Source organism: Oryx dammah, unplaced genomic scaffold (genome assembly GCF_014754425.2).
Source record: "Oryx dammah isolate SB20612 unplaced genomic scaffold, SCBI_Odam_1.1 HiC_scaffold_4, whole genome shotgun sequence".
In the NCBI taxonomy this organism is placed as follows: Eukaryota; Metazoa; Chordata; class Mammalia; order Artiodactyla; family Bovidae; genus Oryx; species Oryx dammah.
This window is the reverse complement of record NW_024070188.1, coordinates 87,053,556-87,077,775: the sequence shown is the minus strand read 5'-3', so window position 1 is coordinate 87,077,775 and position 24,220 is coordinate 87,053,556. Positions and strand designations below refer to the sequence as shown.

The following is a 24,220-nucleotide window of genomic DNA, read 5'->3' as shown; positions in this document are numbered from 1 at the left end:
GCACCTACTCTGCACTAGAACTCCAAGCACAGTCGAGAGGGTCGTGCACTCCGTCGAAGATGCCCAACCCAAGGCCACTAAGCTTTGGCTCACTTGGCTTTGGAAAGGAATTAGAGCATGCAAAGGTATTTCGAATTTTTTCAAATCACATAAAGGGTTTTCTTTTAAAAGGGAGAACAGGCAAGCAAATCTAGTACTCCCTGTTCAAGAAGGCCAGAGGCATAAGAGAGGTTCAGAGAAGAGATCCCTTAGTGGGACTGTGCCCCGGTTGCCTGGCAACAGAGGAGCCCTGGAGGAGGGGCTTGGAATGTTTGTCTGTTTCCAGAGCAACTCCTAGCCTCAGCAGCTGCAGGTGGAAGGTGGCGATGGCTGAGGACCTGGAGCCTGAATGTAAGTAGATGCTGACCGTTTTGTGTTTGGTGTTTGATGTTTGTTGGATGTTTGCCTAGGAACCAACTTCTCTAACCCAGTGTGGAAATTGAAAACCTTTCTGGCGGTGCAACTCAGCTCCTGGGGTCACTGGGATTTAGGACTGGATTTAGGAATCAGAGCCTTTTCACAAAATCCAGTAATAAAAGGCAGGAAACGAGGTCGGATGTGTGTGTGTGTGTGTCCTCTGGGAGGAGGAGAAATAGGAGGAAATTTCTAGACACTGTTTCTGTGTTTTTTTTTTTTTTTAAAGATGACACATTTAGAGACATTTTCTTTGGCACATGGTCCTTCTATAGTCCTCAGTAAACAACCACACACCACAGAGCGTGTTCACCACTGAGTACAAAGTGCTTCCCTGTCTCTGATTTAGTTTCATATCTTTGGAGGCTGGGTTATTGTGATTTTGCAAATGGGGCAGGAGGGTCTCACCTGGGTCTTTGAACTCTGAAGCTCTTGCTTTCTCACCACACAGAGTGCCTGAAAGCATTGGTGAGTCAGATGAACTGGGGCAGAGAGAAAACTCTGGCTGAAATATTTGTTAGTTTAAATCTAGTCCAAAAAAACCTATTGCTGTGTCTTATCAGCATCTATTCAGAAGTTGATTTGGTTTTACTTAAAGCAAATTTATTCTCTGATCATTTTGTAAAGAAGCAAATATTCCATGAATCCTTTCAGATTTTTTTTTTCATGCTTGTCAGGTTGACATGGCAGGATATGAAAATCACAGTGTTTACAGTTTAAAATTCTTCAAAGTTTTTCATAGCTGACTTGGGAGCCCTGGTCCTTATCATAGGATCTTGGCAGAGAGAAATGGAATCTGGATTCTTCAGGTCTAGTGAAGCAAGTCTTTCTGCAAACTAAGGAAAACAAATTGTAAGTCTGGAATGACTTGCTAACTAATTTGCTGGTGACTCCAAATCCTTTTTTGGAATAGAATCAACAAAGAAAAACACAATAATTAAGTCACCTCCTCTCATTTTCCAAAGAGAGTTGGTCTAATACATGTGATGGTGAATTTTATGTGTCAATTTATGTGGGTACTGTGTTGTATATTTGGCCAAGCTTTCTGGATGTTCCTGTTGAGGTGTTTTTGGATGAGATGAACATTTAAATAAGAAGCCTTGAGTAAGATAGATTCCCCTCCATAGTGTGGGTGGGTCACATCTAATAATTGAAGATCTTAAAGGAAAAAGACTGACTTCCCACTAGCAAGAGAAAACCCTCCAGTAGAAGGCATTTGGGTAAGCTCTGTCTTCAGCCTGCTGTCCATCCTGCAGATTTTGGACTCTCCTTTTTTTTTTTTTTTTTTTTTGCGTAATTGTGTGAGTCAATTCCTTATAATAAACCTCTATCCTAGACTACCTTACCTGCCTTCTTAGAAATCTGCATTCAGGTCCAGAAGCAACAGTTAGAACTGGACATGGGACAACTGACTGGTTCCAAACTAGGAAAGGAGTATATTAAGGCTGCATATTGTCACCTTGTTTGTTTAAGTTATACGCAAAGTACATCATGTGAATTGCCGGGCTGGATGAATGACAGGCTGGAATCAAGACTGCTGGGAAAAATATCAACAACCTCAGATATACAGATGATACCACTCTAATGAGAGAAAGTGAAGAGGAACTAGAGTCTCTTGATAAAGGTGAAAGAAGAGAGTGAAAAGCTGGCTTGAAACATTCAAAGAACAAAGATCATGGCATGTGGTCCAATCACTTCATGGAAAATAGATGGGGAAAAAAGTGGAAACCGGGATAGACTTTATTTCTTAGGCTCCAGAATCACTGCAGATGGTGACTGCATCCATGAAATTAAAAGATGCTTGCTCCTTGGAAGGAAACCTATTACAAACCTAGACTGCATATTAAAAAGCAGAGACATCATTTTGCTGAAAAAGGTCTGTACAATCAAAGTGATGGTTTTTCCATAGTCATGTATGGATGTGAGAGTTGGACCATAAAGAAAAATTGATGCTTTGAACTGTGATGTTGGAGCAGACTCTTGAGAGCCCCTTGGACTGCAAGGAGATCCAACCAGTCAATCCTAAATTAAGTCAACCCTGAATATTCACTGGAAGGACTGATGCTGAAGTTGGAGCCCCAAGACTTTGGCCACCTGATGAGAAGAACTGACTCATTGGAAAAGGCCCTGATGCTGGGGGAGATTGAAGATAGGAGAAGGGGACAGCAGAGGATGAGATGGTTGGATGGCATCACCGACTCATTGGACAACAGTTTGAGCAGACTGTGAGAGACACTGAAGGCTGTGGAAGCCTGCAGTCCATGAGATTGCAATGAGTTGGGCACAACCAAGTGACTGAGCGGCAACATATTCATTCTTCTGGGTGTTTCCCTGGAGAAACCCAACTAATGTGATGTTTTCTTAGTGCTTTCTTTATGTGTTGGTGCCTTTGATGAAGTAGAATGATTATCAATTAAGATATCTCTTAATTGAAAACTTGTTTTGAAAATCTGTTTAATTAATATTTTAAAATTTCTTAACTGCTTTCTTTGAAGTACTAATTTATTTAATAGGGAAATTCTCAACGATCCCATTGCTCCAAGATCCAACTACACAGGAGGGACAGGCTGATTCCTTTCCACCCCGGGCCCTGCCGCCTGCTGCCCCCTGCTGCCCCCTGCTGCCCCTGCTGCCCCCTGCCCAGCACGGACCCCGGGACTGAACTCGAAGAGAGCGCTCCCTGTTTGAACGTGTCCCCTGGCACTGGTGACCTCATGGCAGGGAGCGTGTCAGGTGGGCCTGACCTAATCACCCGAAGGCAGGGACTGGGCAGGGTCAGAGGTCAAGTGCACGGGAAATCTGTGGAGTGCCCTTGCTGACTGGCTCAGGGATGGAGGCCGTGTGACCGGGAAGGTAGGCAGCCGCAGGAGCCAGGAAGGATCCCCACCAGCAGCCACCAAGGGGGGCTGGGGACCTCTATCCTACAGCTGCAAGGAGGTGGATCCTGTCCCACAGGACAGGGCCCAGGACAGATTTCCCCAAGGAGTCCAGGAGCCAGCCAGGCCCGACCCTGACGTGCCAGTTGTGATCCCAGTGTGGAGAGCCGGCCCGCAGCCTGCGGTGCCACCACGGGGCAGGGGGCCCACGCGGGTGTGAGGCCTCTGGACGCAGGGCTTCTCAGCAAGAGTCGCGGTCACCCCTCACCCCCTTGTGCTCTCAGCTCTTTCCTCTAAGGTGACAATGCGGGAGTCGGGGACGCGTCCTGAACTCGGTCTCGGCCAGAGCAGGGGCCGTGGGTCCCAGGGGTCCCTGCCTGGTCCCCTTGGCTCGGGACAAGGGAAGAGCAACAGGTGGGGTGGAAAAGCCGAATTCAGAAGTCATACTGGCACGCGTCGGGTGGGGGGACCCGCTACGGTCACCCCACTGCCCTCGGCCTCCATGGAACAGAAGGGACCTCCTTCCAGACGGGTCGGCCGTGCGGACCGAGGACGGCAGCGGGGGTGGACATGGGCAAAGCCTCGGCCTCCGGGAGCTCACGATGGACCCTCGAGGGTCCAGATGGGCCTGGTCCGATACTCTGTGGTGGGGCCCCTCCAGCTTGGGGGACGTCTGCCAGGCTGTGCCTCGGGTCAGCACCGGCCGGGAGGAAGCCCCTCCGGCTCCTCTGTGGCGTCTGGGCACTCACGTCCTCCCGGGAGCCCTTAGGCGGTGTTCCCTGCCCTGCAGTCCTTTGATGACGCAGGCAGCATTTAGGGAATGTCCCCTCCTTGCCAGGTGCCTCTCTGCCAAAAGCGATTCTATCTGGTTGTCAATTAGCCTTACTGAGTAGGACAAGTCTCCTAATTTTGCTGAAGAAACGGCTTCAGAGAGATGATGTAAGATCTCTGAACTCACGTAGTAGGAAACTGACTCAAAAAGCTCACTTTTCCTATCATCTTCTGTCCTGGGCCAAATGTCCAAATGGACCCTTACTTCTGGGACCCTTTGTGGAGGGAGCTGGGGTCCCCATCAACACGCCCCCAGATTTCACTCTGTGGGTCATCGTCTTCGTCTGAGTGGGAAAGGGAGGGAGCCAAGTGACCGACTCATTTTTTTTTTTTTTTTAAACCATGTAACAAAACCTTTATCAACATTTTGGACAGGTTCAGCTGTTACTGAAAATGGTAATTTCTAAACTTCAGTTGGGGTAAACGACCAGAGTGCATAACGATGCCGTCATTGGGCGTTGTGAATGAAGACTGAAGAATGAACAGCCGCCCCTCAGACGGAGGACGAGCTGCCGGTCGACTCCCCCTGGATGCTGTAATCAGAAGAGTGCGGCCGTCTTCCGGCAGCTTGCCGGCAATGATGAGCGTCTGCTGGCTGCGGGAATGCCTTCCTTATCCAGGATCTTGACAGAAAACCACAGAATTCTGCCATGCCATTATCCTTCAATTTAAAAATAAATAAATTAAAATTAAAAATAGACTCCCTGTTGGAGCCAAGTCCCTGCTTCCTCCTTCTCGGCTCTGCGCGTCCCGGCTTGCTGATGGGAACTGGCCGTCACGTGCCCTTACCCTAGCCCTCCTCTGCAGCCGGGCTGGCCTGCCCTCTTTCCTCTCCGTGGGCTCCTGCTCTGGGAATGGTAGTCTCCAGCTCAGCAGGTGCACAGGCCTTGTTATGGCCTCAGTGGGGAACTAGAGTGGTACCTACTGGTCTTCTTGTCTTTTCTGACCAGTTTACCTGCGGTGGAAGCACTGTGAGACGCCAGATGTTAAGACCCTGTGCAATTTGCGGACACTTCTGAACCAACTGCAGAAAGACCACAGAGATGACGTCTACATGTACACGTCCGGACACCTGAACCCCAGCAAGCTCTACAGGCCCCCGGAGACCATCCTGTATCACTGGCCCAATGCCAACAGGCCCCGGGAGGCAAAAGTCTTTGGAGCGGAAAGGCTATCTGATAAGGTCAAGAAGATGAAAGACGCTTTGGCTCATTTTACCATCAACACAGCGGTGAGCCCGAGTGATGCTGAGAACACACCACTCTTCAGGTATCTGAACCCTCCCACACAGGCCTCCCACGCTTCCCAGGAGGACGTGAGTCCTAAGGCAGGGTTGAGAGAGGCGGGTTCTCCTGAACGGCCAAAGCGAGAGGAGCTGAGATTGCTGGACATGAAGGTTCTGAAGTACAAGGAGGTGAGGTCCAGCCGTGAGTGTGCGACGTCCCTGCCGGGCAGGGACGAGTTCCAGTACGTCAGCTCGCACTTGGCCGCCGTAACGAAAGCAGACAGCTACAGGAAGTTCTTGAGCTTCCAGAAGCAAGTGCTGGCCAAGCAGGACCTCTTGATGAGGGACTTCACTGGGAGCCAGGCAGCGAGGTGCCATGAGAAGAAGCTGGAGCAGGTAAGGAGGGCAGTTCTGTGATGCTTTGGGGACCCCCGCCAGGTGCAGGAGTCCCAAGACTGTGGGCAGAGACTCAGCCTCCGAGGCCGTGCTGACGCTTGCAGGTGGAGCAGCACAGGGCTGCCAGTGGCTGAGAATATCCCACCTGCTGTAGATGAGACAGTTGTTTAGTCACTGAGTCCCGCCTGACTCTTGCGAGCCTAGGGATGGCCCACCCGGCTCCTCTGTCCATGGGATTCTCCAGGCCGGAAGACTGGAGTGGGTTGCCATTTCTTTCTCCACGGGGGTCTTCCCAGCTCAGGGATCGAACCTCAGTCTCCTGAATTGCAGGTGGAAATGCTGAGCCACCTGGGAACCCAGATGGTAACGCTTAGGGGGCAAGAGCAGAAGTCTGGACACTGGTGCCTTGGAGGTGCTTTCATAATGGAAAGCAGTGGCTGCTATGCTGAGGGAAATGCCCCTGGCGCAGCAGAAGCAGCTGAGACAAGGTTTGCCTGAGTCACCACGAAAGAATGCAAAGGGAGGGCGAGCAGAGAGCTGAGGATGCAGGCAAAGTCTGCATAGCAGTCTCTCCATCTGTAGAAGGAGGTTAGGCACCATGGGATGCGCTACGGAGAGCTGAGAGTGGTACTTAGTGGGGGACTTGGTGTTGGAAGGGTGAAGATGCAGCAAAGAGTCAACATATGAAATAACCAAACCTTGATGAGAGCTTTGGGTGAGAGGACTGGTGGAAAGAGAAGGACCTTGGAAACACTGTGGAGGCAGAGAGGCACTGTTTGTTCCCTTGACTCACAGGATGCAAGGGAATAAATGAAGTCAGGCGATCGTAGAGCCTCAGCACCAAGTGGCTGGCTACCCAGCTGACAGAATGCCCCGCCTGAGAAACTAATCAGAAAGGAAAATGAAGTCATCCTGAAGCACGGTGGTTCTCTTTTCCTCCAGGAGCTCCAGAAAATATGTGTCTGTGACCCTGAAGAGTTCAACAGACTCCAGGTCTTTGGAGAAGTCTTTGAAGATATTTGCAAAAGTTCTTTGATATTTGGTGATATCCTGAAAGAAATTAAGGTAATAGAAACACGCATCTCACAGGTAACAGTTGAGAGCTGTGCATGAGTTTTGTACACATGAGCTCAGGGCCATGCAGAAATTCTGCTGAGTTTCATGGTGTCCACTCTACAAAGGAGGAGAATCATTCATGGAGAGTCAAAGGAACATGCATACAGCCACATGAGTCTTAAGTGGACCACGTGAGAAAAACACCCAGCTAGCTCACTTCTGAAGCCCATATTTTTCTACTAAAGCTTCTTAATTATAATATAAACTCTTATCAACTGCACATAAATGTACACAGAAACTTCTAAAGCTATCCATATGTAATTTTAAATGCATCTTGATGGAGTTTTAAGTTTGGTGTCATTTCCTGCTGAAAGTGACCATCATATCAGAGCTGAGTTGGAATCAGGTTGCTTGAAGGCTTAAAGGCAGGATATGGTGACGAGTCCATCCCTGGAGCGTGCGTCTCTAGGAAGTTTGTTGGTCTTGTTCCGTTGCTCAGTCGTGTCCAACTCTTTGTGACCCCATGGACCCCATGCCAGGCTTCCCGTCCTTCACCAGCTCCTGGAGCTTGCTCAAACTTATGTCCACTGAGTTGGTGATTCCATCCAACCATCTCATCCTCTGTCGTCCCCTTCTCCTCCTGCTTTCAATCTTTCCCATCATCAGGGGCTTTTCCAATGAGTCAGCTCTTCCCATCAGGTGGCCAAAGTATTGAAGCTTCAGTTCCAGCATCAGCCCTTCCAATGAATACTCAGGACTGATCTCCTTTAGGATGGACTGGTTTAATCTCCTTGTTGTCCAAGGGTAGCTCAAGAATCTTCACCAGCATCACAGTTTAAAAGCATCAGTTCTTTGGTGCTCAGCTTTCTTTATGGACCAACTCTCACATGCATACATGGTTACTGGTAAAACCATAGCTTTGATTATATGGATCTTTGTCAGCAAAGTAATGTCTCTGCTTTTTAATACACTGTCTTGGTTTGTTGAAGCTTTTCTTCCAAGGAGCAAGTGTCTTTAAACTTCATGGCTGCAGTCACCATTTGCAGTGATCTGGGAGCCCAAGAAAATAAAGTCTGTCACTGTTTCCATTGTTTCCCCATCTATTTGCCATGAAGTGATGGGACCAGATGCCCTGATCTTTGTTTCTCTGAATGTTCAGTTCTAAGCCAGCTTTTTTGCTCTCCTCTTTCACCTTCATCAAGACGCTCTTTAGTTCCTCTTCGTTTTCTGCCGTAAGGGTAGTGTCATCTGCATATCTGAGGTTATTGATATTTCTTGCAGCAAACCTGATTTCAGTTTGTGCTTCATCCATTGTGGCGTTTCACATGATGTACCCTGCATATAAGTTAAACAAGCAGGGTGACAATATACAGCCTTGATGTACTCCTTTTCCAACTTGGAAAAAGTCCATTATTCCATGTATGGTTCTAACTGTTGCTTCTTGACCTGCATACAGGTTTCTCAGAAGGCAGGTAAGGTGGTCTGGCGTGCCCATTTCTTTAAGAATTTTCTACAGTTTGTTGTGATCCACACAGTCAAAGGCTTTAGCATATTCGATAAAGCAGAAGTAGATGTTTTTCTGGAATTCCTTTACTTTTTCTGTGATCCAACAAATGTTAGCAAGTTGATCTCTGGTTCCTCTGCCTTTTCTAAGTCCAGCTTGAACATCTGAAAGTTCTCTGTTCACATACTGTTGAAGCTTGGCTTGGAGAATTTTGAGCATTACTTTGCTAGCATGTGGGAAGAGTGTAATTGTGTGGTAGTTTGAGCATTATTTGGCATTGCCTTTCTTTGGGATTGGAATGAAAATTGACCTTTTCCAGTCCTGTGGCCACTGCTGAGTTTTCCAAATTTGCTGGCCTGTTGAGTGCAGCACTTTCACAGCATCATCTTTTAGGATTTGAAATAGCTCAGCTGGAATTTCATCACCTCCACTAGCTTTGTTCTTAGTAATGCTTCCTAAGGTCCACTTGACTTCACATTCCAAGATGTCTGGCTCTAGGTGGGTGATCACACCATCGTGGTTATCCGGGTCATGAAGATCTTTTTTGTACAGTTCTTCTGTGTATTCTTGCCATCTTCTTAATATCTTCTGCTGCTCGCAGGTTCAGTTCAGTTCAGTTTAGTCACTCAGTCATGTCCGACTCTTTGCGACCCCATGAACTGCAGCACGCTAGGCTTCCCATCCTTCACCATCTCCTGGAGCTTGCTCAAACTCATGTTAATTGAGTCAGTGATGCCATCCAACCATCTCATCCTCTGTCGTCCCCTTCTCCTCCTGCCTTCAATCTTTCTCAACATCAGGGTCTTTTCCAATGAGTGGGTTTTTCGCATCAAGTGGTCAAAGGATTGGAGTTTCAGCTTCAGCATCAGTCCTTCCAATGAACATTCAGGACTGATTTCCTTTAGGATGGACAGGTTGGATCTCCTTGCAGTCCCAGGGACTCTCAAGAGTCTTCTCCAACACCACAGTTCAAAAGCATCTGTTCTTTGGCGCTCAAGCTTTCTGCAGGTTGAAGTGAAGTGAAAGTGGCTTAGTCACGTCTGACTCTTTGCGACCCCATGGACTATACTGTCCATGGAAATCTCCAGGCCAGAATACTGGAGTGGGTAGCCTTTCCCTTCTCCAGGGGATCGTCCCAACCCAGGAATCGAACCAGAATCTCCTGCACTGCAGGCGGTTTCTTTACCAACTGAGCTATCAGGGAAGCCCAAATCCACGTCTCCCGCTAGTGGCAGAAAGTCACGTGTTACACTTGTGTCCAGGTGTTTTGTGAGTCCTAATAGTCAATACCGGAGAAGGCAATGGCAACGCACTCCAGTACTCCTGCCCGGAAAATCCCATGGATGGAGTAGCCTGGACACGACTGAGCGACTTCACTTTCACTTTTCACTTTCCTGCCTTGCAGAAGGAAATGGCAACCCACTCCAGTGTTCTTGCCTGGAGAATCCCAGGGACGGGGGAGCCTGGTGGGCTGCCGTCTATGGAGTCGCATAGAGTCGGACACGACTGAAGTGATTTAGCAGCAGTTAGCAGCAATAGTCAATACTCAATTGTGCTTTAAAAATGGTGAGATTTTGCACATTTCCGTGTGTATGTTATTTAATATATTGCAGGAGCGTTGTTATATTTTGAACTGACACTCCTTAGCCGAGTGTCAGTTACAGAGAAAGTTACATTGTACAGTAATCTCACAACACATTTCCAATGGATCTTTTTTTTCTTTCTCCCTCCCTCCCACCTTCCTTTCTTCTCATTTCCTTCCTTTCTTTCTTTTTTCTTCTTTCTTTTTTTTTTCTATAGGAAGAATATGAACTCTACATGCTATTACTTCTGAAGAACCATCCCACAGATCAGTATAAGGTAACAATCAATTGTGCATGTCTTAAATAGAGCCTGTTTCTTCATCTTTCCTGAGCTCGGGAAAACAGCCTGAATCTCGGAAGCCCCGTTTGTGCCCCCATGATTTAGATCAGCAGGTACTTTTAACAGGCGTGGGCCTTATGTCCATGAGGACATCGTAATGGACTGGCCCTCTGCCCTGGCAGCAGCGAGGGGCCGCCGGGGAGGCGCGCACGTCTCTTGATTTGGCGGCCACCTCTGGCCGCCGGTTCTTGGTGGCCTGCGCAGGCTTGTCCTCTGTGGCCCGCTCTCGTGTGCTTGCTTTGCTCACACGTGGCTCTGCCTCTCTGCTGGTTGAGGTCCCCCCACCACTGATGGTGCCCCACTTTGTAGGTAGCACCCAGGTCTTTCTAGCGAGTTCCAGATTACAGCGTATCCAGCCAGCGTCCCTCTGGAGGCTGACACTTCGGTGTCTGAGCAGGAAGGTTACTGCTTAAAAGGGGGGGGGTGACCTTGGGTTCTCTGTGACACCTTCCAGGGCTTCTCTCCGGGCTCAGGTCACACGTGTGGATGCTCGGGAAGGAAAACGGGCTACAGCAATAACATTGTCACACACACAGCTCAGAGACTACGGCGCTGTCGCTAAGGTGACTGCTGACAGTTTCAATAGAGTTTAAAAATCCTGTCTCTTGGGAAGGAGAGTGTCTCACTTCGTCTATGAAACAAAGATCACGGCCTGACAAGGAGGGCAGTTCTGACTCAGTCGGGAATCACATGCTTTCATTGTTTTCCTTGCCTTGAGCTATTCATGCTTCAGAAAAAGCTTCTGTCTGGCAAGTGTAAGCAAAGGCTCCAGTTGGGGGTCTACCTTGCTCTTTGCTTTCTCAGGCTGAGTCACTAAGGACCACATCTACCCGCATCCCCATCAAGCACCAGAATGAAAACATCTGCAGGCCGGTGGGGCTCTAGATCCTTCTTCCTGGAAACTTGGCAGCCTGTCACCCAATGAGCCAGAGAGTTTTGTTTCACCACATTTGAGAATCATTACTTTGCAGCCATAAATAGCCATTGAGCTAATCTTGTTTTCAATACATTTAGAGAAATAATCATGGAGCTGATAATATACTCAGGAAGGGTCTTATTCAGCGTTTTCTTTCCCCACACAAAGCAGCAATGAAATCCCCCAGCACTTTTTAATTTCTTAGGAAAATAAAGACTCAAAATTATGTATATATATAACACCTTATCCAGACCTTTACCTGACAACTTATCCCTTCTCCAATATTCCTCCATCACGTCCATCCTCACCGTTTACCTGTTTTACTTAGCATCTGACCCCGGGCATCTTGAACACACCATATTAACAGAGAAAATTCTCACCCTTGTTCTGTGTTTTTCTCACCCATTCTGGCCGTGTCCTGCCCAGTCTTTGCTGACTCAGGTCCAGAGCCTGCAGAAGGGGAAGGTGAAGACGGCGGATGTCGAGCGGGCCAGGGAGGAGCTGAGAGCACTCGTGACTGCTGTCAGAGCGGCCCTGGACCACAGCGACAGGTGGGGAGGGCGGCCGGGGCTGGTCTGTGCTGCGGTTACATTACTACTATTATTGGCTGCATTATTTCATTACTGGTCTCAGAGTGCAAAGTGCTCCTTGGAAGAAAAGTTATGACCAACATAGACAGCATATTCAAAAGCAGAGATAGTACTTTGCCAGCAAAGGTCCATCTAATCAAAGCTATGGTTTTTCCAGTAGTTGGGTATGGATGTGAGAGTTGGACTATAACGAAAGCTGATCACCAAAGAATTGATGCTTTTGAACTGTGGTGTTGGAGACGACTCTTGAGAGTCCCTTGGACTGCAAGGAGATCCAATCTGTCCATCCTAAAGGAGATCAGTCCTGGATATTCACTGGAAGGACTGATGCTGAAGCTCAAACTCCTATACTTTGGCCACCTGACGTGAAGAACTGACACTTTTGAAAAGTCCCTGATGCTGGGAAAGATTGAAGTGGGGAGGAGAAGGGGATGACAGAGGATGAGATGGTTGGAAGGCATCACCAACTCAATGGGCATGAGTTTGAGTAAACTCCGGGAGTTGGTGACGGACAGGGAGGCCTGGTGTGCTGCAGTCCATGGGGTCTCAAAGAGTTGGACACACTGAGCGACTGAACTGAACTGAACTGAACTGAAGAGTGTAAAATGGCTAGTTTCTTTTCGTCCTTACTTCTTAAAAATTCAAGTCACAAAGGAACATCCATAGACACTAAAAGACCAGCTCCTTTAACTCGTGGCTTAGGCGCTCTTGATAAGGAAGTATACTTTAGTTTATTGAACTTGACTAATTCAGCCTCATTCTATGTACATCTTCAAGTCATCTTTTTATTGTTAGAAACTAAGAGGATCAGTTCTTATTTCTCAGTTTTTAAGTCTGTGATATAAGAGAGATAAAATGAGGAAGGTATGAACAGGGTGCTAACAGATCATGATATATTTTTACCAAACTGTAGGCTCAGAAGTGAGCTGGAGCAGGAGCGTGTACTGCTGGAGGCCGCGAGGAGCTGGGCAGGCAAGTAACCCTGTGATCGGTCTTCCGAAGTGAGGTTTGCTGTGACCTCTGCGTGAGGAACCTTCAAGACTGGTTCCCCGTTCATAAGGCTTTTCAGAGTGGTCATTATCTGCCCCCTGCCCCCATCAAGTTCTTTAGAAATTCAGTGAGTTTCCATTTTTATCTGAAATGGTTTCAAGTACTTTAAAGACTCAAGGAAGTAGTTGATCTCTTGGAGAGACTTGTCTGGGTGAAGGTGTTCATCGCAGGTTCTGTTGCTTCGGGCATGTTTGCTTGTTGAGTTGCTGTAATCAGAGACAGCTCATGTGCGTGTTGTTTTCCTGTAAGATCTTCGTGGGTTTTAGTGAAACTTTGAATGATTTCAGGACCTTATGTCTAGAGAATGACCAAGATACTTGAAATAGATTTTAACAACCTTGACCCAATGGTGTAAATATGAGAATCAACTCTGCTGAGGCAGTGTTGAAGAACTAAATGTGTTTATTTTAGAGAAAGTGTCTTGAAATACATAGTGGATTTTAGGGGGGAGCTGTGAATACTCCAGGGCATCCCTGGGGGATGGAAATAGAGGAAGTGTTGCCGTGACCTGTGGTTTCCAGGGTAACAGCAAAGCGGATGGTCCAGTCTGGTTTTCAGACACTCTGTGGATTCTTGGATCAGAGGAGTCAGCTTTTCTGGACAACGAGGTTCTGTCCAGGTAGGGGGCACCCTCTGTTGCAAATGGGCTTCAACCTGTGCATCTCAGCACCCCACTCACACGGCTGTTACGTGAACCGCTTTCATGGACAGCACTTCCCTCGTCATTAAGAAGATCCGATACGACGCAGGAACACAGGGCCTGGTGCAGCGGGGTCACTCTGCCCGTGGCTTCCTCCTCATGCCATCATTACTCATGAAGCGGGACACACGGTTTGTGGGAAATTGATGACATTTTGTGAATATTTATGCATCAGTGAAATAATAGAAATGATCTCAGAACTGGGCACACCATTCACAGCTGGCTTCAATGGCCCACCCAGGCTCGGGTGCCTGTCCCTCTCACTGACCTCTGCTGTTCACCCTGTGGCTCAGGCGGGCGCCGCTCCGCTCCAGGCTTGTTACGACTTAACTCACGTGGAATCGCGCTTTCATCTCAGCATCTTCAGGATGTTCTCACAAGTCTAACGGTCTTGGGTTCTTGGGCAAACTTGGCCTCAAATGTTCTGACCCCAGAGGATTTCGTTTTCCTTCCTCTGGTTCTTTCTGCCCTCCCATGAGCCAGGCCTGTGTGGTTTGCCTGATGGGTATCTTTCAAGGGTTTCTTGTGGCCTGAGTCTCCGGGCGGCCTGGTCTTGTGATTCTTCCACAGCTCAGAGGTTGGTGGATTCCTTCTCTATCTGCAGGCCTGCTCACTCTTGTTTAATGTTTTTAAAAAATGTATTGAAAATAAGAATCCACCTGCAGTGCAGGAGATGCAGCTTTGATCCCTGGGTTGGGGAGACCCCCTGGAGGAGGGCATGGCAACCCACGCCAGCATTCTTGCCTGGAGAGTCCCGTGGACAGAGGAGCCTGGCGGGCTACAGTCCATGGGGTCGCAAAGAGCGGGACACGACTGAACTGACTTGCACACGCCCATGCGATATCGTATGCATCTCCTCTATCTCTGCTGATGCACACTGGGGGTGCTGCGTGCCTTCTGTTGTGAACAGTGCTGCAAGGGACGTGTGTTGGCTCCTCTCCAGACGAGTTGCAAGATGAGACTGGAACTCCCTGGTCTTCTGTCTCCTGCTATTTCTTAAAACTGGCCACCATTTTAAAAAATGTAACACTTTATTGCTAAACGGTAGCAGAATAACATGGCAAAGGCTCATAAAAATAATCAGCAGAAAGAAGTTACCAACTTTCTAAGCCTGTAGTAATCTTTTCTTAATATTTGGTCCTAGCTGTTTCTGACACGCGTTCAAACACTGTTAAAGAAACTCGGTATCCTGCCTGCATCCTCCTGGATTCTCTTTCGGAAGATTTCTCATTTCTGAGCCTTCTCCAGCCAAACACGTTTTCTGTGGACCCCCCCTGTTTTGATGCCACAGTCTTCCTCTTTAGGTAGACAGATGAGGCACAGTCGGGCCATGGTGAGCGGCTTTCTGCGCCTTTTGTGTTCCTTGCTGCCAGATACTTATTTCGGGTGAGAACTTCGGCTTGGCTCGAGATGGGAATCAGAGACATTTTCGCTGGCTCTCTCAGAGCTCGTGCAGAAGCTTAAGCACGGCTGCCTCTGCTCCAGCAAGCTTGCTTCTCCTGCATCTGCTGGACTAATTCACCCAAGTTTCAAAACACACCTTCACACTTTTCCCTGCTTCCAAATTTGGCAAGTTTGAATGACAGTAGTGACTTGGTATGTATCAGCAGGTAAGATCACTCTTGCTAATGGCATTTTTCCATTAAAAAAAAAAAAAGCAGCTGTTCTCTCTCAAAGAATTAAGTGTTCCGATTCTTCAGAGCCTACCTGTGCTGGCTGAGAACAGAGCATTCTTACCCCTGAGTTATATTCTGTCTCCATCTCTCGGCTCCTTAAATGCCGATCTTTGTTGGAGCTCAGCGTGTTTTTGGCTCAGTGCACACATCTTTGATTCTAGATCGCTTTCCTGCTAAAACAGCTTTTTCAGGCTTATGGTCTGTATATGCCACTGCCTACTGCTCATGGCACCTGAGTGTCAACTGAGCAAGTCCAAGGTGACGCTTTCCTCCCTGAATCTACCTGTCCTTGGAAGTTTCAATGAATGGCATCTCCAGACACATGGAGGCTTAAGTCGGGGTACCAGCGGCAGCGTCTTCACTCTCTGCCCCTCAGCCACAACACGGCTTGTCCTAAGTGGCCAGGCTGGCTTCAGACCTGTTCAACCAGCTTTGACTGGTTTCTTCCCGTGAGCTAGGAAACCTTTTCTGATCTGCCGCCTGCTTCTCGCTAGTGTTCTGATTTCCTGCTGCCCCCCTGGCCCTCAGTGCCCCTACTGTACCGTGTAAATTCCCTCTTCCGGAAGGCGTCAGCTCTGCCCCTCTGCCTGCCCCACGACCTCCCGCTCACCTGACTCCTGTGCGCCCTGCTCTCGCCTTAGTCCCACGCCTGCAGCAAAGTCATCCTTGTGCCTTGCCCATTCTGGCTAGGTACTCGATAAAGACTCATGAAGTATATAAATGAGTTAAAAGAGGGACACCCCATTCTTGGGTCTGATCATTTATTTCCCTTTTATTTCAGTTGCTATCCTTGCTTTTACTGTTTATGTTTTTAATAGGAAAAGATAGAAAAATATATATGTACACTAAGGCAGTGAAACATATATACTTAATTTGGCTCTCATAATCTTTATTGACATGCTTGAAGTTTGAATTACATTATATTTTATAACTATATACAACATGCTTCATATTGTTAATACATAATGTTACTAATAAGAATTAAGGCATTAAACACAGAATATGTTGTTTTTTAAAAAAATATTCCAGAATCACCTGAGAAAAAGGTCATGAAGGAGGAGAACCTTACTCTTATTGAGAAGGTTGAAAAAAAGAGGTGTGAAATACTTCATAAATGGGATGAGATTCAAGCTCTTGAAAGACTAATTAAAACAGGCTTTGTTCATACTGGAATATTGCAAATAACTGAAAGCAAGATCAAGAGCTTAGAGGTATGCAACTTGTTTTTTTCAGTGTCTACATTGTTATTTTGCTGGAAGACCTTGGCAAAAATATGAAGTGATTTGACTTTCAATGGAGGCAAAATATAACATTTGGTCTAAACATATTTTCATTTCAACCACTTTGTAGCAAATGATTAGAATAATTAAGAGATGTAGCTAAACTAGGTCTTCCCAGGTGGCGCAGGCTGTAGAGAACCTGTCTGCCAGTACAGGAGACATAGGTTCGATCCCTGGGTCGACAAGATCCCCTGGAAGAGGGCATGGCAACCCCCTCCAGGATTCTTGCCTGGAGAATCCCATGGACAGAGGAGCCTGGAGGGCTACAGTCCATGGGGTCACAAAGAGTCAGACACGACTGAGTGACTTAGCCTGTATGTGTGCATAACTGAAACAACAAAAGTGAAGGTGACCCTATTAAGGGTCAGACTGGATCTCTTTCAGCCCAATTGACATCTCTTAGAAATTAGCAATTTTATATGGAAAATGCTTGTCATAATGATAACGACCGGCATGGTTTAGTGTCCAGTGTTTGCTAAGTAGTCTAATCTGAAGCCTAGAGAAGCTAAGTGACCCACCCAATGTGACACAAGTCAGAGGTGGCAAAGCTGGGATTCAGCTTAAATCTTCTGGGGTCCAAAGTCCTTATAATTTCTATTGAGCCACACTGACCCCATGGTTACATGTACAATTAGTTGCACATTATGCTGGAAGATAGGATTCGTCACTGCCATTGAGGACCTACCGTATTAGGCTTGAACAACTGTTGCTAACCATTTTCTTGATAACAATAAAATTATGATCTTGTTATGATATACATAAATTATTATGTGTATTATGATCTAATGTTTTGAAATGCTATGATGGCCTACTTCTTAGGTTATAACCTATTTTTAATTGTGCAAAATCTTACTCAATATAACTTCTACTTATAGAGTTTGTAAGTCATATGTGATTATCCTTTTTTCTCCTGGTTATAGAGTTTCATATATTTTCCCAACCCTACTTTATTTTTAAAGCCTAATTATAGGAAGGTGGTGGTGGTCCAAACTTGCTTTGGATTCTCTTGTCTCTCTTTGAAAATAATCTGGTCAGATTTCTTTCTGTGTTTTCACTGAGAGTCTGCCCCCATTTTTTAAACTTAATATTGTCCTAAAAAGAAACACTATTTTATAATTGAATGTTTAAACAGCAAAAACCAGTTACAACTTTATGTGTTCTGAGCACGCTATAATGCAAAAGCATGTAAACTTTGCTTTCAAAATGGAAACCTCTTTTAAACCTGGGAAATAGAAGATTCTATATAATGATTCCATATCAATAATTTATATTACTCTAAATATTTGTTATTTATATTTGGCTCCTTAATTCAAATACTGGAAGATATAATAGAACTGCATTTATTATCCTGTTAGATAACTGATTTCTGGGTCTGGATTTGAAATGTTATTTCTAACCAGAAGAAAAAATAATTAAATGTATCACAGGTTTATGAGGCACAGATATTGCTGTAAATAGTACAAAAATACTATTTCATTTAATTCCAAACAACCCGAAAAGATAGATGCCTTTATTAACCCCCTTTTTCATATGGGGAAACCAAGGCACACATATGCTCAGTAACTTGATCAAGGTTACAGTGAGCAAGTGGTAGGATTAGGATGTAAAGTCAGCCCAACTCCCTAAGCCTCATGTTATACTGATAATCGCAAATGATTTCCATTATGGTGTATCTCTGGAGGAGCAAAACTTTTCATCCCTTCTTCATCATCATTTTGTTCACAATTATCTTGAATATTCTCATTTACAATATTAACTAATTTTTCAGTTTCAGTAGTAAATACTCTTAGTCTTTCTATTGTGCTTCTAATGAATTTATAGATTCCTTTGGGGAGAAATGACAGCTTTACAATATTAACACTCCATCTAGGATCATTTTATATTTATTTTAATGCATTGGTCTTAAAGATTTTTTGTGACTTTTGTTTTGTGACTTTTTGGTATCTGTTGCTATCATGAATGGAAACCCCCCCAAATTTTTTTTCTTAACTTTACAGTTTATAATCAGTGATGTCCATATATACATGACTTATTGATATTTGTATTTTTATATTGTATCCAGCCATCTTAAAAAATTCCAGTATTAGTTCCAAAACTATTTGGAATGCGCCTACTTTGGCACCCCCTAAAATTCCCCAGTGTTTGTAACATCAACCTCCACCTCCTCTGCTCTCTGACGGGGGCCAGGATTTTCCTCTCTCACTGCACAGCCTTCAAGTCATCCATTGTTTCTAAGTGGTGTGCTACTGAATACTTTTGAAATTAAAATAATAGCATGCACAGAATACTTTTTGTTCCATTAATGGTGAAAAATACTTAACAAATATTGTTAACCACTTGTCTTTCTTTTAAAACCATTTTTCCTTCAGACTGAAACTATAAAGTTGGAAACAGCAAATAAAATTTTAGTGAAGAAAATTCAAGTAAGTTTTTAGAGTCTGCTTTTCAATAGCAATATTTCTGCTAGTGCCTTCTTGTGCTATGTGATAAATCAAGTATGGAAGTGTATGCATAATCTTTGTAAACGGTGACGTTCTGTCATGGCAGGAATATCTCACTATGCTGACCTTAGCTTAAAACTGGACAGGTGTAAGCAAATACATTAGTGAAAATATTCTCCCTTTGATAGTTGAATGTGTCCTTCAGAATTGACCATTTCTCTCACCCACCGCTCACAATAAAGAATTATCATGAGTTTATGAATGCCATGGCTCCCTTCCGCCTTCTCACGGTAGCCCTCCAACAGGCATGGTAACAATTTGCAGCTTAATAGGTTGCAGTGCTACCTTGACTACCTATGTGCACCTCTCTGCATTATATTTGGCATTAATTAGCATGCTATGCCTAACTCTAGATGCGGTAATGTATTTGGATGCAATTGGCAACATTACTGATATTACCCACGACCAGTCCCATGCTGTTGTATGTGACCAGGTGATTTTTGATTCTTGGCAGTTTATTGTCAACTACGTGAAGCAGGTCATGTGGAAGAACAAGCTGAGAGAGGGGGAGCAGCTGTGAGTATTGAAGCTCTGATGGAGCAGCCGTCATAACCTGATGCGGGAGCCCTGACAAGTCGATGACCTAGACCATGCTGTCTGTCCAGGACTTTTTGTCCATTACAAGTAGATGACCTGGGCAATACTTCTGAAGTCTGTGGGTTCCTGAGTGTCAACGTCACAAACATTATATATGCTACATCTTCTCCTTTGCTTAAGAATGCTTGATCCAAGGTTTAAATTTCCATCATGTATATTATTTAGCAATATAGAAATACAGGGTTTTTTTTGGAAAAAGCTGAAGAGTTGAAGGTGGTTCCTCAAGGGGAAGGATCAGGAAAGGGGGGAGGTGTGTGGCTGTGGGTGGCTTTCTTTTCTCAAATTGCATCCCTTTAGTGATACTAAATACATGATAAATTTTCATGTAGCTGGTAGTGATACGTGAAAAAACCTATACATATATTAGTCTGAAAGATTTAATTTAAAAATCAAATGCTATTATTATCTCTTATATAAGTTTAGATTTTACAGAGTTAACTTGCTTTGAGTTGATACCATCGTTCAGCCCTTGGGATTTGAGACGGCTGGAAAAACCACTGATAGTTTAAATATGGGAAAAGCTTATTGCATCAACAAGTAAAAAGACATTTAGTTGGTGGTGGTACATGTTCAGTGGAATCGAGGAGCCGGGGCTCTTTTCCTTCCCTGCTGCCCTTGGGTGGTGGCCTCAGGGTGGCCGCCTGGCTGTCGTTAGGCACTGGGTCCCTGTCCCAGGGGGAAGGAAGCGGGGAACCACAGGACAGCTGGCATCCCACGGTGAGTCTGTTCCGTTGGATTTAGGTAGGAAAGCCCACCCCAGGGACTTCCACTGTATCTCACTGGGCACCAAGGTGACTCTTAGCTGCAAAAGAGTCAGAAAATGGGCCATCAGACTTGCCAGCTTACATGTTAAAGAAAGGAGAAACGGCGTCAGGCTGGGTGCTGGGTGAACCACGCAGGGAGATCAGGTCCTGGGAGGCCTTGCATTACGTCACGTGTTCTCAATGGAAAAGAACACGGAAATGCAAACACAACATTTGGAAGGGTCCCCAGAGCTTTGTGAGTGAGAATGAACTCACCTGATACCATGACTCAGATGGTAAAGAATCCACCTGCAATGCGGGAGACCTGGGTTCGATCACTGGGTTGGGAAGTTCCCATGGAGGAGGGCATGGCAACCCCCTCCAATATTCTTGCCTGGAGAATCCCCATGGACAGAGGAACCTGGAGGGCTACAGTCCACAGGGTCAGACGTCACTGAGTGGCTAAGCACACACACAAACATCATTAAGGTAAGGGCTTCCCGGGTAGCTCAACTGGTAAAGACGCCGCCTGCAGTGAAGGAGACCCCGGTTTCATTCCTGGGTCAGGAAGATCCCCTGGAGAAGGGATAGGCTGCCCGCTCCAGTATTCTTGGGCTTCCCTGGTGGCTCAGATGGTAAAGAATCCACCTGTGATGCGAGAGACCTGGGTTTGATCTCTGGGTTGGGAGGATCCCCTGGAGAAGGGAACAGCTACCCACGTATTCTGGCCTGGAGAATCCCATGACTGAGCGACTAAGAGCAGCAGCGTCATTAAGGTAAACCCACCTCTGCGGCATAAACTACTTGGCCTGGAAAGTGTTGCAGAGGCCCAGGCCCATATGCAGAGAAGCTTTGCCACATCCAAGGCCAAACATCTACGACAAATACCCTTTAAAATGGAAGTGGAGGGTTGCAAGTCTTACTATGCGTGTTTGAGTAAATGTGTTTTAATAGATGTTTGTTTTGAAGTTTTCTTTTATGATTCATGTACTTTTTCTCTAACGCATTGTACTCATCTGTTTTATATTTTAAGGAACCTCTGGGAATTTATTAAAGAATTTGCAAAATTGAAAGAGACCGATATCTCAAGTGACTGGAAGAATGGCCTATGAAAATCCACAACCACCATGGACACGCAATGTGGGTGTTTTTAAAGGTATACGTTAAAGAAGATACATTTCACCTTGTCAGTTTTTATCTCCAATAATGTGAATGTGGTCTTTGTATTCTTCTCAAGATATTGAATTAAATATATGTATTCATGTGATTCATTTTACTTTGTATACATGTTCATAACAATAGTAGCTCCTCAAGTAAGTTCTGCTTTCATTCAATAACTTTCTTCAGGAAGAAAAATACTTTCAATTGTTTGATAGGAGTAGGAAATTCAGTACTGCTACAACATAGATTAAACTTATTTCTTACTTGCCAATGCAAGTTTAAGTATAAACATTTAACAAAATGCAATAGTTGTGTAATAAATCTCCTTTTAATTAAATCGTCTTTACTGATTGTGAATGATACAGTGTTTCACCAGTGTTACAAAACTGGCCTTGTTCTTTACACGGCACCTCTTACCTGATTTTGACCTTCAGGACAACTGCGTGAGGTGGGGCTTGTTTTTATCCTTGCTTTGCCTGTAATACGGTCTGAGCACTTAGAGTTAATGCAAGTCCAGTTTCTTTGATCCTTGGCTGTTGTGAAGGTATGAACACGAAGATTTTAATCTTAACTTAGACGCATCGGGTGACATAGATTTGTTTACATAAAGCGTCAATGTCCAAGTCCCACATGTTAGGCTAGAGGAAGCACAGCGGTTGCCCCAAGTTCAAGGTCTCCAGGGCCCAGGTGACGCCAGGAGGGTCCATCAGAGATGCTTCGGGAATGCTGGGCTTTGAAAGAGAATGAGACTCCGAGAGAAGCTGGAGTCCTAACACGGAGGATGCACTCAGCATAAGTCTGCGGTGAGGGAGGAGCAGGTGAAGCAATTGTCTCCTGAAAGTGGCCACTGGGGTCCAGAAGTGGATGGCGGGGTCGCGCCAGGGTGAGCCAGGTAAGCTGGTGTTTGTGAAGAGAGACAGTGGTCGCACTCTGCTTTTGATGCACGTAAACCATGGTCCCCGGGCCCCTTTCGCCTACAGATCACCCGACATTTAAGCTGCAAGTTCCTGTGCGTTGCTATAGAAACAGCATCTCAGCCTGTCATATGCCCCACCTGTTCCTGGGAGCAGGAGACGGCATCTCACACGTGTCCCTGAGTGGGTTCCCTCCTGGCAGGCGCTTTGCCAGGCGCGTGCCTCCCGAGCTCTCCCATCCTCCGCAGCCCGCCTGCCGCGGTCCTCAGGAATGTGTGCTTGCGTGGCCAGGGGCAGCTGGGAGGCACATCTCCACAACACTTCAAACCCTGTGCAGCAGACGCGTCCACGCTGGGTGGCTTCCGTGGTTTCACCACGCGAAGTGGTAAAACCTTGTAGGCAGAGCATATTCACTATACTGTCATGAAAGGCAATGTTCTAGACCACTGTCTGCGCATGGGTCTACCTTGCCTGTTGGAAGTGACCAGAATCTTGGTTTTGTCTGTGTAGTTTTAAACCTTTGTCTTGACTATAAATATTTATACGGAACGTGGTATCATCCCCAAGAAAATCTATCTCCCAAAGATACTCATGATGCTGACTCAAGGGATGGCCTTCTGGAGCTCTTTCTGTGTATCTTGTATTTGATGCACACATCCATCCATATAGCAAGCTTGGGTACAGGCCTCCCTGGTGGCTCTGTGATAGAGAATCCACTTGCCGATGCAGGAGACCCAGGTTGGATCCCTGGGTCAGGAAGATCCCTTGGAGAAGGAAACGGCTGCCCACTCCAGTATTCTTACCTGGGAAATCCCACGGACAGAGAAGCCTGGAGGGAGGGCTGCAGCCCCTGGGGTTGCCAAGTGTGGGCCATGACCTAGCGAGTAAACAACAACAACGTTTGTGCTCTTGTATTACTAATAACGATAAATTATAAGTTAATAGGTGCCTATATAGTTTAACTTGGAGAAGGAAATGGCACCTCACTCCAGTGTTCTTGCCTGGAGAATCCCAGGGACTGGGGAGCCTGGTGGGCTGCCGTCTATAGGGTCACACAGAGTTGGACACGACTGAAGCAACTTAGCAGCCGCAGCAGCATATAGTTTAACTAAATTAGATCAACTTATAATAGCTTTGAGACTTGTCATTATTTGACGTTATATTAGAATCATCATTTTAAGTAAGAAAATGGCAATCTGCTTTATTTTTGAATAGCTACATCATATTCTATGGTGTGGCTATATCTTAATTAATATAACTATTTCCTTGTGGATTATTGACTATTTAGCTTGTTCTCAAATTTTTCTTTTCAATGAAATGGACATTTGCAACTTCAATGAACAAACTTTATTGGAGACTGTAATTTCTGAAACTATTCAAAGTCAGTTTCTGTGTAAGTAGGTTTCTGTGGAAAATGGTGCATGCATTAATTTTCTTCTAGATTTGTCAAAATGTCCAGATTGTGAAACTGTGCTGTGGTTGTAACAAATTAAACTCTCGTCAGCCATAGACAAGGACACCCATTCCACCTCTTCGTAACTAGCCCATCACTGGAGTTATTATTGCTGACTCAGGCATTACTCACGTTTGTTGAAGACATATTGCTTGCTGAGCGTTGTCCTCAGTGGTGGAGACACAGCTGTAGACACCACGTGCCAGGTCCCTGGGGTCCTGGAGCTTGCATTGTGGAGGGGGCAGACAAACCAACCAGCAAATTGGTGACTATGTCAGATGGCACTTACTGCTATGAGTGAAAGTAAAGCCGGGGAAGGAGAGGGTGTGTAGGGTGGTGAGGAGGAGGCCATTTCATAGCTGGTGAGGGGAGCCC

General features: G+C 45.9%; 1 protein-coding gene across 3 annotated transcripts; it reads left to right on the top strand.

Moving 5' to 3' along the window:
- Window positions 1-310: 310 nt before the first annotated feature.
- Window positions 311-23,901, top strand: CUNH6orf118 (chromosome unknown C6orf118 homolog). Of its 3 annotated transcripts, none has more exons than XR_005720898.1 (10): window positions 311-390; window positions 5,111-5,781; window positions 6,724-6,846; window positions 10,142-10,201; window positions 11,607-11,731; window positions 12,684-12,742; window positions 16,226-16,824; window positions 18,846-18,899; window positions 19,432-19,493; window positions 21,351-23,901. XR_005720898.1 is itself a non-coding variant. In XM_040239162.1 (10 exons), the coding sequence occupies exons 1-10, from the start codon at window positions 366-368 to the stop codon at window positions 21,427-21,429; spliced, it is 1,440 nt and encodes a 479-aa protein (XP_040095096.1). In that variant the 5' UTR covers window positions 311-365; the 3' UTR covers window positions 21,430-23,901. The 3 variants fall into 3 exon arrangements, 2 of the variants coding, with proteins under 2 accessions (XP_040095096.1, XP_040095097.1); XM_040239162.1 differs by having other exon boundaries at window positions 16,226-16,407; XM_040239163.1 differs by lacking the exon at window positions 10,142-10,201 and having other exon boundaries at window positions 16,226-16,407.
- The last annotated feature ends 319 nt before the right edge of the window (window positions 23,902-24,220 follow it).

Bases quoted from the DNA above. Each gene is read 5' to 3' on its own strand.
- CUNH6orf118 (XM_040239162.1), top strand. From the start codon at position 366: ATGGCTGAGGACCTGGAGCCTGAAT. The intron at 391-5,110 runs GTAAGTAGATGC...TTTTCTGACCAG, and splicing joins TGAGGACCTGGAGCCTGAAT to TTTACCTGCGGTGGAAGCAC. The intron at 5,782-6,723 runs GTAAGGAGGGCA...CTTTTCCTCCAG, and splicing joins ATGAGAAGAAGCTGGAGCAG to GAGCTCCAGAAAATATGTGT.